General features: G+C 38.6%; 1 protein-coding gene and 1 pseudogene across 1 annotated transcript; one reads left to right on the top strand and one right to left on the bottom strand.

Annotated features, from left to right (window-relative positions):
* Window positions 1-2,520: 2,520 nt before the first annotated feature.
* On the bottom strand, window positions 2,521-2,871 carry LOC115986106 (putative F-box/LRR-repeat protein 23). Its single transcript, XM_031108965.1, has one exon. It carries the CDS (start codon window positions 2,869-2,871, stop codon window positions 2,521-2,523), a length of 351 nt encoding a protein of 116 aa, XP_030964825.1.
* Window positions 2,872-9,894: 7,023 nt separating this feature from the next.
* On the top strand, window positions 9,895-14,040 carry LOC115986105 (annotated as a pseudogene).
* The last annotated feature ends 454 nt before the right edge of the window (window positions 14,041-14,494 follow it).

Below are 14,494 nucleotides of genomic sequence, written 5' to 3'. Positions count from 1 at the left end.
AGCACAAGCAACAGACAAAGACTAGCAAAAGCACAAAAATAGTAGATAGACAAGCACAAGCAACAGACAAAAGACAAAACATGTCCTTCAACACAAGCTTTAATAGACTAGCACTGCACGTATTCAGTTAATAGACTAGCACAGAGCACGTTCCTAGCACAGAGCACACAGCAAAGACACTTGATAAGACCACACAGTAGGGAAATCATGCTTTGAAACTCGAGTCTCTAAGACTCGGTTTCAAAGTTAAAACCGAGTCTCAAAGACTCGAGTTCAACGCGTGTCTCTTTTTGGTTAAAACTCGAGTCTTTGAGACTCGGTTTAAATTTTTACGTAAACCGAGTTTCAAAGACTCGAGTTTAGGTGGCACCTACGTGGAACTCGAGACTTAAAAACTCGAGTTCCACGTACACTCCTGCCACGTCAAGGCCATTTCAAAGGACGTAAACCGAGCCTCAGAGGCTCGATTTTGGGCCCCTAAATCGAGCCTCTGAGGCTCGAGTTGCTAGTTTGGCAATTAGTTTCCAAACGGACCCTACTAACTAAATAGTTGGGGTTTTATGGGTAATTACCCATTTTCGCCTTTGATTTGATTTGATTTTTTAAAGAATAAATATGGTGTAATTTTTTAATTCCATTTCTCAGAAAAAAAAAATTAATTCCAAAAATATACCTTCAATTACGGAAAAAAACGTAATGAGCCAACGGATCTTGGCTTAGTTGGTAAGGTTCAGACATTTCATTTAACCCATTTAGGTTTGAGTCCCGCTGTCAACAAGAGTCTATTGATGGACATCCACATGAGTTGGTTGTACCTGTCCAATTTTAGCGTCTTGCTTAGGGGCTAGCATAACCTAGCGCACTGCACACTCCTATTTTTCTTAACAAAAAAAGAAAAAAAAAGAAGAAGAACATAATGGTATTATAGCATTCGGTAATAAAGTTAATCACAGAAAAGAGGAGTCCTCAAAGCTTTTACAATAGCATTATTACATGTAGCCCATGGGCTTTTATCAGGAAAATAAAGAATTAATGGGCCAATGAAAGAAAACTTTTAGAACCCATCTTTTAAGTACTTGAGAGATCCAATTAAAGTTACAAACAGCAAAATCTTTAGCAAGAGACATGATGTTTGCAATGATATTTTTTAAATCTGCCAGTCAACTAGAGTGGCATTCTCTATATGGATTATACTTTTAAAGAGTCTTTTTCATAGTAATTGTTTTTTTTTTTTAATTTTTTTTATGGGATAATTGTTTTCTATTATCTAGTTAAAACACAAATTAATTTTTAGTATAAGCAATGTTCGAATCCTAGATTTTTTATATGAAAATTGGAGATTTTACTAATTAAACTAATTTGAACCCACACTTTAAAAAAAAAAAAAAAATTCTATCAATAGAGAATTTATGGAAACACATATCGGTTTAATAGACTAATATTGTACGAGTGAGGCGACTATTGATCATTTGCTTCTTTATTGTGGATGAGAATTTCTAAACAAGATTCCTTTTTGTTGTGAGAAAATTCATGGCATAATTGCAAACTTGTTTCTTTTCTTACTTGAAAGGATAATTACAACGCCTTTTTTTCCCTTTTAATTAAAATGTATGATAAGTGATGACATGTTTTTATTTTTTATTTAAAAAAAATATCAAAATGTAGATCTATTAAAGTTATCTCCAATAAAACAACCACTAAGAGAAGTTAAAAAAGTGATTGAATTATCGGGGGCAAAGTAATAGCAGGAAAAAGAATGTTATTGTAGTTCATATAAACCCGAAAGTCTCTCCAAAAAAGATTTTAAAACAAAATATAACAGGAGGACTTATATATCCATGAATTACTGAGAACAGTAGGCTCCGTGAAATTTGCTTGACATAAAACTCAAGTCACAAGATGGATCCCAAATATTTTTTCAAGTAAATCCAACTAGGAGGATTTACACTATTTGTTTGACTCTAATTTTCCCACCTTCAAAAGTAGATGTATAAAACTTGCTGAAATGTAAGACGGTGTTTGCAAGGATAGAGATTATAAATTAAAATTTCAGATCTAATCAGGAAAGTATTACTGATACTAAGAGTGCGTTTGGATTGGGCGTTTTTTGCCCAATCCGCGTTTGCGTTTTTCAGTTTTTTTTTTTTTTTTTTTTTTTTTTTTTTTTTTTTTCACGCGATTTTCCCACAAGCGGCTACTGTTCATGCACTGTTCAATGAACAGTAGCCGCAAACTTTGACTTTTCAAATTTTTTTGGACCAATCACAGCACATTGTGTACTGTTTACGGACCCACAAATTTCACTTTTCAGCAACTTTTTCATTAAAAATGGGTCCCACGATACTATTCACACATTTAAAAATTATTTCGCTACAGTGTTTTTCAGTTTTCAGTTTCAATTTTCAGTTTTCAGCTGTATCCAAACGGACCCTAAATATTCAAAATAAGTACAGCACAAAAGTCATTTTGTTAAGATACACTATACAAAAGGTCTAGTCAAAATAAAAATATCCTAAATCATTAGTAGGAGTTGGTGGGATCGTAGCCCGAGTCATCATTATCATCAAAAGAAGATCCATCATCATCATCAAAAGATCCATCATCATGAATGTCATCAACGAATTCATCACCATTAGTGGAATCTAAGGAATAGACAATATACGAGCCTTCATCAAAAGATCCATCATCAGCATCGAATTCATAGTTATCAGGGGAATCATCGGGATGCGACAAGACTTTAATCCGTTCAGCATATTTTCCCAAATTTCCTGACAGAGTGACATGGAAACATTTCCTTAGGTCAAGTGATTCGAGCTGAGGACAACCATCAAGTATGGCCAGCAAGCCATCATTCATCAGCTGCCTCCTCATTACACTTCATTTGAGAGAGAGGACAACAGCGCCCCACAGCTTCCAGAGATTCTTTTGACAATGGACCATAGCAACATACAAGATGAAGGCGTCTAAGCTGACTTGAACTGCAAAAATACCAAGGATGTGATAAAATAAAAAGAACCGGGAGTTATAAACAGACAAGGAAATAAAATAATGCAGAAGAGTTCTGCATCTACAAATTCCTTATTAGAAACAAATAGATTGAACCCACCAAATTGTGAACTGTAGAAAGTCATCAAAGAAATATTCTTTAGGACCTCTAGTCCATTTTGATAGGTTTTTAGAAAATCAATTCTCTCAAACAAAAAAAAATCATATAATTATGTTGGTGTGCTGTCTATTTTCTATTGTGCACACAAAAATTGTTCAAAAAAAGAAAAACACAAGCAAACTATTTGAAGTTTGTAACCACTCTGTAGAAAACAAAGGATACATATCTGCTCCTTAGCCCCCATCCCCCCAACTGAAAAATACCTCGCAGATAAAATGATTTTTTTTTTTTTTTTTTTTGGGGGGGGGGGGGGGGGGGGGAGGTTAACTAGAGCCTTGTAACTCAACCTTCTGGTGTTTCCACATAAACATCTAAAGTTCAAATCCCCCATTCCCCTGTTGTAACTATAGAATTATCGAAAAAATAACAATACTATATAATGAGATTGTATTTTTGGCACCATCTTAGAGAAATCACTTCTGCACAAATTACACCTAATTATAATAGAGTAAGATTGTAATGAATTACAAAAGCCTCATGGATTTTTAACTCTTTGATTTAAAGATGATGAAGGGAACCTAAATGTACATATAGTTGAACAATAGGCACTATTATGCAAAATTCGTTTGAACAGTCAATTTGATCCAAATCACATTACAAATTATTGGAAATGCAAATTTACCTTATTAGTCAATTGATAATTGGTTCATTGTGTTTGAGTAAATTCATTTTGTAGTTGGTAATGATAAATGTATTCGGTTTTTTCATGACAAATGGTGTGGTGATCAACCATTAGGGAGATGCTTCCAGCTTTGTATGAGTGCTCTTTAGATAAAGAGGCATTGGTCGGTTCCATGTTGGTGAGTCATTCCATGGAGGCTAGGAGGAGCTGGGGTGTGAAATTTCCTCAAGACTTTAATGATTAGGAGTTAGAACTGATAATTGCTTTTCTCAGTGCTCCAGAATCCAATATTCCCTCAAGGGAGGGACATTGATAAAATGTGCTGGTGGTTGAAGAGGTGTGCAGAGTTAAATGTCCATTCATAAAATAAGTGAAGATCCTAACTCTGATTAGGTTTAATCTTTGTTATGTGATCCATTGATCCCTATTTGTCATGAATAGAGGACAATATCTTATTATACATTCTTTATTTGATGGCACTAACTATGCATACTGGAAAGTATGCATGAGAGTTGTAAGGTTGAATTTTATCAACCATCTTGTTGGCTTTATTCCGTGCCAAATTTGCTTGTATTTTAGCAATTAGTAACCCTGTATTTAGGTGGAAATCATGTGAGGGTAGTGTGTAAGAGAGTGTGAAAAAATGTTTAAGATTGTGCAAAGAAGCAGGGACTCACGACTGGATCTCGCTGGTGGCTTGCGGCTTGCAAGCCACCAGAAGTTGCACACGTGCCAAGCATGCCAAAAGTTAAAGCATCATGCCAACTAGAGCACTACAAGATAAAAAGTACAGACTGGTTATTCAGTTACCTCGCGGCTTGAACTCGCGACTCAGTCAAGCAGCCAGCTAGCTTTGTTTTGAAAAACCTGACTCTTCGCATTCCACTCTCACCCTAGTATATATATCCCTTATACCCATGAAATGTAGAGAGCTTCCAAAGAGAATTTTGAGAGAGAAACCCTAGAGAAAAACAAGATTGACTCATCCACAATTTTCACATAGAGACTTTTCAAATTCCTCTACTCTCTTCCTCTCCATTGTTACATCCTTGAGAGGTACATTACCAAAACCTTTTCTCACCATACCTATATCTGTGAGAAGGTTGTTTGGTGCTTTGGAAAGAAATTAAGAAGGGACCAATTTCATGTTGGTTGATGCTATGGTCAAGTAGATAGGTTCGGCGTAACCTCGTTGGAGTAGGAGCTTGAAGGGCTTAAGTACACTGGGTAGATTAGGCTTGGAGGGTCTTCTGTTACTCATGTATCCCAACTACATTCTTTAGTGGATTATTTACCGCTTGGAGGGCGGCGGAAAGGTTTTACGCCGAGGGCTTCGGTTTCCTCCTCGATAACACATCGTTATGTTGTCCTTGTGTTTGCATCTCTCTTCCCTTAATCTTTGCCATTTAATTTCTGCTGTGGATGTGATTTTATTTGGTTGAGATTGTTTATCAATTCTGTATTAAGCTCTTATTCATATTCCGCACATTAATTGTTTGATATTAAGCTTGAATTGGTAATTTGTTAATTAGGGGTCTAAATATTCATAGTGTTTTATACACTAATTGAACTTTCAAGAGCTTTCTTGCAGTCTTTAGATGAGAAGGTGTGGCAAGCTGTGGAGATTGGCTAGATTAAGCCAAAGGAAGCGCCGGCTGATTAGGATGGGGCCAAGATCAAAGTAGCAAACTTCAACAACAGAGCATTGAATGCCCTATTCAGTGCGGTGACCAATGAGGAGTTCAAGAAAATATCCTCAACTAAAACTGCTAAGGAAGTGTGGACCATTCTTTAGACTACCTATGAAGGAACTAAAGCTGTCAAGGATTCTAAGCTCCAAAGGCTTACTACAAGCTTTGGGGAGATTAAGATGGAGGAGGATGAGTCATTTGATGAGTTCTATGCCAAACTGAAGGACATAGTCAACTCAACATTAAATCTTGGAGAACAGATTCTTAAACCCAAGATTGTGATAAAGGTGCTCAAATCTCTGCCTAAGAGATTCTGTGCCAAGATCACTGCCACTGAAGAATCAAAAGACATTGACAAAATTCCTTTGAAGGAGCTGGTTGGCAACTTGCAAAATTATGAATTGGGTTTGACTAGAATTGGGAAAGGAAGCAAAAATAAAAGCATGGCACTGAAGGCCAAAAGTAATGAGATTGATGAGTCTTTAGATGATGAAGATTCTAAGATGAAGTCCAACATCACTAGGCATTTCAAGAAGTTCATGAAGAATACCAATGCGAAAGGATTTAATAAGGACCGTAAGCAATTCAGTTCTTCTCAATTCAAAAACCAAGATAGAGGAAAGAAGGATGCTAAGGATGGTGGTCAGTACACTATTCCCTTCGGACCAAAGTGCTTCGGATGTCAAGGTTTTGTACACATGAAACAAAAATGTCCAACATATCTAAAGTCAATTGGGAAAAACAAGGCCCTTGCTGCTACCTTGAGTGACACCGAGCATGAGATTAAGTCAAATGATAGTGATGATGAGGGAATCTTGAATGCCTTCACTGCCACAGTGGATCCTACTGAGGGGATCGTAGAAGCAGTAATGAAGAAGAGGACTTGGTGGAATCTAAGTTTGAAAAAATGGATGAACAAGATGACATCCATACAACCTATGCAAAATTGTACAAGGCTTCTGGGAAGCATGAGAAACTGTATAGGCTCTTGCTGCTACCTTGAGTGACACCAAGCATGAGATTGAGTCAGATGACAGTGATGACGAGGGAATCTTGAATGCCTTCATTGCCACAGTGGATCCTACTGAGGGGATCGTAGAAGCAGTAGATGAAGAAGTGAACTTGGTGGAATCTAAGTTTGAGAAAATGGATGAACAAGATGACATCCATACAACCTATGCAAAATTGTACAAGGCTTTTGGGAAGCATGAGAAACTGGATAGGTTGGCCACCAAGAAGCTGAGTGATGTGGAACTAGATCGAGAGGAGCTCTCTACCAAGGTTGATGAAGCAAATCAAACTATTGGAGTTTTGCGATTCGAGAACAATTTCTTGGTTGAAAGGACCAAGAAGCTTGAAACAGAGCTGTTTTAAGTTAAAGCTCAATTGGAGAGGACTTTGAGTGAAAATCTCGATGAGATGCTAAGCTTTTAGAAAGCTGCTTCTGACAAAACCGGTTAGGGGTATGATTTCTCTTCTCCTAATATTGCCTCCTCTAGTACAATTGTGTTTGTCTCACCTGCTGATAATGTTAATTCTGAAAACAATGAATCTAAAACTAAAATAGCTAGTGAGAACTTAGATAAAGGCAAATCCATTTTAGGAGCACCCCCTAACATTGAAAAGAAAGAGGCTAGAAACCCAAGGACTAAAAGGGAAAACAACAAAAAGTCTCAAAAAAAGAAGCTACATTTCTGTCATCACTGTGGAGTTTCAGGGCATACCCGTCCAAATTTCTACAAATGGTTAGCCACTCAACAAAGCAATAGTATGCTCTCTTCTAGAAACCAGAATTAGTTTCCATCCTCTTTTGCTCCTCTTGGAGATCTTCTTAAGGCCCTCATGTTCCTTTCGAACTTGAATAGCTTCAATCCAATCCAACGGAAAACCAACAAAAAATCAGACGCAAAACGACCAAAAAAATCAGTAATAACCTTTGGGCATGAATGGTTCCTCTCCTTGGAAAAACGGACAGGCCTACATCTTGCCAAATGCCTAGCACAACGCTCCCATAACAAATGCTGTAAGATAGTGTTATGGGCAGAAGTAGAGACAATATGGCAAGAACCCATCCACTTCTCATCACTCTACAAAATATCCAACTGCACATATAGGTGACCCAGAAACATGGAGGCCAATGGCAGACTCACCCCAGCAGATATCTTAATAGCTAATCGAAAATATAAAGGTTTCACAGCATACTGAGGATGAGAGCCAAAGATGAACTTACAGAGCCAGAATGTGACAAAGGCCGCATGGCAAGCCACATCAGAAGCCTTGGAAAAAGCCCTAACCCAATGTGACAACTTAGCATTGCCACTCGTTCCCTTTCTCAACTTAGCCTCCACAGCCTCCTCCTTCGGAGAAAGCTCTAAAGCACCAAGGTCAACATCACTAAGAATGGGCAAAAGTAGTTGGTTTGCCACGTCTTCCAAGGTCACGATGATCTCGTTGTAGGAAAGAAAGAAGGTGTGAGTAGCAGTGCATTACCAACAGACCAAATGGTGGAGATTGAACAAGTCTCTATAGTTGGACAAGCAGCGTGACGATACAATGGCCTTCAACACATCGGCCCGTTGTAATGTCGCCATGAAACCCTATCGAACAACTCATCGTCTACCCATTCTTTCCAACCCAAAAAAGTACCCAACCCAAACTTGAAGAGAATTTGCACAGGGAGTGAAGTATCTTGGCGAATGACAAGATCGGGGAACGAAGAAGCCAAAAGAGCCCATGACACCTTCGTGTTGCGAGGCAAACGGTGAGCCACATGCGACCCGGCGACAGAGGCAAGTACTCATAGGACACCTTTAGGAAATGGGCATGGACATCGTACCAAGGATCGATGAAAGGAGCGCATTCATTATCTGGGTCACGGCATCCTTCTTCCTTATCAGAACACTTCAATTTGGAGTGAAGAGCGTCTTCGCTTACGTTTTTCCTGGCAGGATCATCGGAGGCAATTTCTTTTCCCTTGCGGCGGGAAGAACCATCGCCTTTTGCCGGCGACATGGTAGGATGATTGATCAGAGTGGATGGGTGAAAGTGTTTGAGGGAGAAGACGCAGTAAAAAGGGAGAAGAGAAAGGTGTTTTGTGTCAGTGGCGTGAAAGGAATTTGCTTAAGTACTAATGATATTAACGCTGACACAAAAGGATGCAATGGGTCATCTATCAGATAAAGCACGGTATTAATGAACAGAAGTTGTGTTTCAGAATAACTGCTAAACTGGGAAATTCAAAGAAACAACACTGGTCACGGCAAGAAAGAAAATAAAGCGGGGTCCACTGTTCGAAAAAGCTTGTGAAGAAAAAAAAAAAAAAAAAAGAGAAGAAAAGACAAAGAAAAGGGAAGAAGAAAAGTCTCTTTCTTTTTTATTCGCATATGAACTGCAAGAGCACTTCATATGCTCAGGGAGTTGAATGTTGTTGCCCACTTTGGCAAGTAGGCCCAATAACAGGAAGAAGCCCAACAATATGGGAGAAAAAGAGTTAGTAAATTGAGAAGAAAACCATTAAACCCGAATGGCAGAAATAATGGACCATAGGCCTAAAAAATAGCAAAAGTGCCTCAAAGAAAGCAAGTGGGCCCAAAGGAGCCCAGAGAAAGACATAGTAAACTCATGGGTATTACGAGAAATAGAAAGCAAGCATAGTAAACTCATGGGTATTACGAGAAATAGAAAGCAAGCAAGAATGGGCCAGAGAAGCCCAAAGTAAAGAATTAAGTGAGTAAGGGGTTGATGGAAAAGCCCACTGTAGGTACCTCGGATGGACGGATCTTTGGGCCAAGGGCTTTGCCTTGTAGCCTTTTACACCGCACCCTTTGGAATCCCACATCGAAAGAAAACCACCCCCCCCCCACTTGCTGCCTTATAAGCTGTGAAGCCAAGGGAGTAGTGTACCATTAGTCTTAAGGTACCTCGGATGGACAGATCTTTGGGCCAAGGGCTTTACCTTGTATTAAGACTGATGGTACACTACTCCCTTAACTTCACAGCTTATAAGGCAGCAAGTGGGGGGGTTTTCTTTCGATGTGGGATTCCAAAGGGTGCGGTGTAAAAGGCTACAAGGCAAAGCCCTTGGCTTAAAGATCCGTCCATCCGAGGTACCTACACCCATAAACCCTGAAAGTAAAGGATATGGTAATTTGGGCTGGGGAAGCCCAAAAGACTTAGCAAAAGCTCGTGAGAATGAAGAATTGGAATGGGTCAAGGATGCCCAAGGAAATGGAACAGGCCAAAGATGCCCAAAAGAATGGAATGGGCCAAGGAAGCCCAGAAGCAATGAAATGGGCCTAGGGAGTCCAAAACAACATGACTATTAGCCCAATAATGATGGGTTGTTGGAATTGAGCAAAAGGGAAAACATACAACAGGCCCAAAAGAGGCCCAGCAAGCACGAATCAAATAATAGCATGACAGGAATAACAAAACGGCATGGCAGAAGTGTTAATCGACTCGCAAAATTGGTAAGGAATGGATTAGAGAAGGAAAAACCCATAATCAAGAGAATACCCACCCTTATCTGGATGGGAATCCCACGATAAGAAGCAAAGAAAATAAGACTCTTTGTTTGGGAATGAGATGTGGCATGGCGAGCACAAGTCAGTGGTGATGGCTGGGTAGCTGACAGACCAGAGGGTGGTCTAGAAAGGATACTCATACCGGGACAAAAGCAGTTAAGGGGCAAAATAGTAAAATCTCAGTCACGGCAGACAGTATAAAAGGAGCCTTAGTCGTGCATAGTGAATAACAGCAAGGGGAACATAACAACACAATAGAGAACAACAGAACAAGGGAGTGAAAAATAAGAGCAAAAAACTTAGAAAGGAAAAAGGGATTAGAAAGAAAAATAGAGAGTGAGTAAGAGTGTAGGCATGCACCAATAGGCTATTCCCTTCTCTCCCTCTAAAAGCCTACCCTTTAGTAAGGATTAAGGAATTTGAGGATAAGTCATTTAGGCCCATTCTCTCAAAGTGGGTAATTTCCGTGGCAGGATCTTCCTGTGAGATTGCCTACATTGAAGAGTGGTTCCATTCCTGGACTTAACTCCGTAGGGAAATCAAGCATGGCAGACTAACTATTCTTCCTTTCATTTTATTGATCACGCATTGGTGTTATTTCCTTTTTCATTATTATTATCATCTTATTTATGTTGCATTTACATTGTTGCATTGCTTCTTCCTTTATTGAGATCATCATTTAGTATTTTCTGTTTTCTAGCTGACAGTAAGCATATTCCTTTTGTTGTTGTTATATTATACTTGCTTGCCATAACTTTTCTGTAACAGTTTCCTCTGTCATGAGCATGTGACCAAAGTTTTAGCAAAGGAGTTTTAGCTTGTGCACAAGCTGGCTTGGGGTGTATTGCAGTCAAGTCAGTCCTAACTCTCCTACCTAGAACCATTGGGCCATAGCATGGCAGGAGGTAGCCTAGCTTGCAATTGTGAAAAAGGCCCACCACAACCTTTAATGATCTAAACCAAATCCACAAAGCAGGAGAGAAAAAAAGGGGGGGGGGGGGGGAAGGGGTGAGAGAGAGAGAGAGAGAGATCAAGTAGCCACCCTATGCATTATTAGGGTGTGACAATTAAGATTCACATTTCCAATTTGAAAGAAAAAACAAAAATGAATAGTGCAATATATATATATATATATATTAACCACATGGATTATTATTGGAGAATATCTTCTTCTTTTTCAAGTGCTTTAGATCTTATGTAATGTGAATGGATTTGACAAAGCCTAATGTACCATTTTCTTAGTATAGATTATTATTATTATTATTGAAGTTATGGTTGTACTAGTTTTGACATATGTCTACCTTACCTCTTATCTCTGTTTTTGCATTCTCCATTACGCAAAAAGCCGTAAACTCAACTTCCGGAGACAAGAGACATTATTGTGTTAACAAAGTGAACGGATTTGAGTCATTTGACAATGCCTTCTATTCTAGTTTCTTAGTAGAGGTTATTATTATTATTGTAAGCTATGGTTGTACTATTTTTGAGACGAGTCCACTGTCCACACTACATCTTAGTATTTGAGTTTTCGCTTTTACATAATCCTAAATTATGTTTTTTTTTTTTTTTTTTTTTTTTTTTTTGATAATCTGCAATTTGTATTAGTCAAAAGGAACTACAAAGGGGCAATCCACCTTACAGGCAGAAAAGAAAAATGTAAAAAGGGGGCAGATTGCCATTATTGAAACAAAAGGAAACATTGGAATTTCAAGCAAACTTATAGCGATTTTGTGAGATGCGACATTGCAGTTTCTCTTAACCCAACTAAAGGAACAATTAGAAAAAGATTCAGCTAAACATTGAGTTATCCAGCACAGTTTTGATTGACCAGTCAGCATATAAGGACTCGAAACAAATTTTAGTGTCACCCTCAACAATAATTTCGGACCATGCTTCTGATTTTGCTAACTGGACAGCCCAAAGCATTGATGATGCTTCAACTAGTAGAGGCGAGCAATTATTTTGCAACTTAGCCCAAACCACTGTGGTTTCGAGCAACTACTGCTAGAGCTACCTTGGCAGCTGATATGGTAGCATCAACATTAAGCTTGACCCAATCCGTAGGAGGGGGAACCCAACTTACAAGCGATAGGGGTGGAGGGAGGCGAGTAGATTGGTTTGTTAGAGTTGAAAACTCCATAAACCTGTAGTGAATTTGATGAATGGGATGAATGGACCCATAAACATCAGCTTGGCCTCCATTGTGCAGGACATGATTATGTAGGTACCATATTCCTAAGTTATGTATCTTTATTTCTATTGTTCTCTAATTTCTTGTTCTTAGGCATCACCGTTTCATCAACAGCGCAAGGAGAGTAGACTGGTGAGAGAGTGGCAGGAAAAATTGATACAGAGGCTTATGATGAAGTCGTGTGTTAAAGCTCTAGCCGTGCCTACTATTACTTATGACATGGTTGTCCAGATTTGTCTTCTTCGCAAGCTTGGTGAACCTGTCACCCTTTTTAGAGAAAACGAGATAGAAAGATATGAGAGGTTGACGACGATTATGGCAAAACTAGATGCTGATGAAAAGTTGTTGGTGAAAGCTCCTCATGAGGAGGAGGAGAAGGAAGAGGCTGTGGCTTCTTCTGCAAAAGCAAAAGCAGACATTGATGAAGAAACTATTCAATATCCCTTTTATATACAAGTCACTTCAGCTCTCAGGAATGCCAGAGTTGATATTGCAAAGCGGGCGGTGGTTGTTACACACATAGCTTTTATATTGACATCTTTAGTTATGAAAACAGTGTAACAGATTTTACCCTTGCTAAGTACTCCCTTGTGCTGCGGGCAGCTAAGCGTATTACACGTGCGCAGAGGAAAAGGGAAATAAATGCAAAGTTGGATTGGAGTTTGAAGCATCAAGAGATTTTTATTGGGGATCAAGGCAAGTTAAAGAGGTTTGGTTTCTACATCAAAGGGACACAGATTTTGAAATGGTCTCTGCATTAAAGGGAAAACATAGCATGCTACTGATGTCACATTTTCTCCTATGCATGATCATCTAGCTACTGCCTCTGCTGATTCTACTGTAAGGTTGTGTGGAGCACTAAAGGATCTTTGTTGTGGACATTTGAGGGCCATTTGGACTGCCTTGCACGCATTTCATTCCATCCATCAGGAAAATACTTGGGTACTACTAGCTTCGACAAGACTTGGAGGTTATGGGATGTGAAAACTGGGATGGAATCAATTCTTCAAGGTTACATTAGGAGTGTCTATGGGCTAGACTACCGTCGTGATGGATCACTAGCTGCATCTTGTGGACTTGATGTGATCGCTTGTGTTTGGGACCTTCAAATGGGAAAAGTTTCTTGCCCTGGAAGGCCATGTCAAGCCAATTCTGGGAGTTAGCTTCTCTCCCAATGGCTATCATTTAGCCACCTGGGTTGAGGACAATACCTGTCGAATCTGGGATTTAATATAGAGAAATACTTTGCATTCCGTACCAGCACATTCCAACCAGATTTCACAAGTAAAGTTTGAGCCTCAACAAGGATATTTCTTGCTAACTGCTTCTAATGACATGACAACTAAGATTTGGTCTGCCTGTGAAGACACTCGATGGACATTAAGCAAAAGTCACGTCCTTAGATGTATATGTAGGTGATGAGCGTTACATAGCAACCATATCACATGATCGGAAAAATAATCATTGGTCATCTAGCAATAGCAATGAGAAGGAACACACTATGGATGTGGACAAGGTTGTTAAATCCTAAAGATGAAAAACTATTGGTGAATTTTATTTCCTGTAAATTTTGGTCTAGAAATCCTTTGGGATATGAGTGGATAACAAAAAAAGTTCAAAATATCTATTGTGGAGTTGCACTTTTAACCATGAGAGATGGTTTATGGTAAATGGAAGCATTCATTGTATTCTGCATTTTCCTAACTTAGGTTTCCTGTACCTTTGCTATATTTCTTTTCAAACACTGATCAGACTCGGATAATTTGTTGCAAGATCTGAGATGAGCCATGCTAATCAACAGATGCTTGGTGTGCCTAATCTTTACAATGGTAGTTGTGAAATCATCCAACAAGAAAATATATATAATTGGGATAATTTTATTTTAAATGCTTTTTAGAGTTAACTGTATTTTATTTTAGGCCATAGTATTTAATACAGTTTATTAGTATTTTTATTTAAAGTCAAGGATATTTTTGTAATAATTCAATGAGGGTTTCTTACAACGATTAGAATTATTAGGGTTTACTAGCCTATTAAAGAACTATAATGTGTTTACTCCAACCAACTCTAGGTGTTGACTCTTATAACAACTAGTCGCTAACCCGTGCGATGCACGGGATAATTAAATAAAAAAATAATTAATCAACCTTATGATAAAAAGAAAAGGCTAAAGGAATCATTAAGAGGTTGATTTGCCCATGAAGAGAAAATCTAAAAGAACGAAAAAAAAAAAGAAAGGGAAAACTATTTACAAAGAATTGCAACTGTTGTATGTTTACCTAGCTAGGCTTAAAGCCAGAA

Source organism: Quercus lobata, chromosome 4, assembly GCF_001633185.2.
Source record: "Quercus lobata isolate SW786 chromosome 4, ValleyOak3.0 Primary Assembly, whole genome shotgun sequence".
NCBI lineage: Eukaryota > Viridiplantae > Streptophyta > Magnoliopsida > Fagales > Fagaceae > Quercus > Quercus lobata.
The sequence above is the reverse complement of the archived record's forward strand: the minus strand, read 5'-3'. Positions and strand labels throughout refer to the sequence as shown.

What these genes read in the sequence shown, in the direction of transcription:
- LOC115986106 (XM_031108965.1), bottom strand. Translation starts at nt 2,871, where the DNA reads ATGAGGAGGCAGCTGATGAATGATGGCTTGCTGGCCATACTTGATGGT.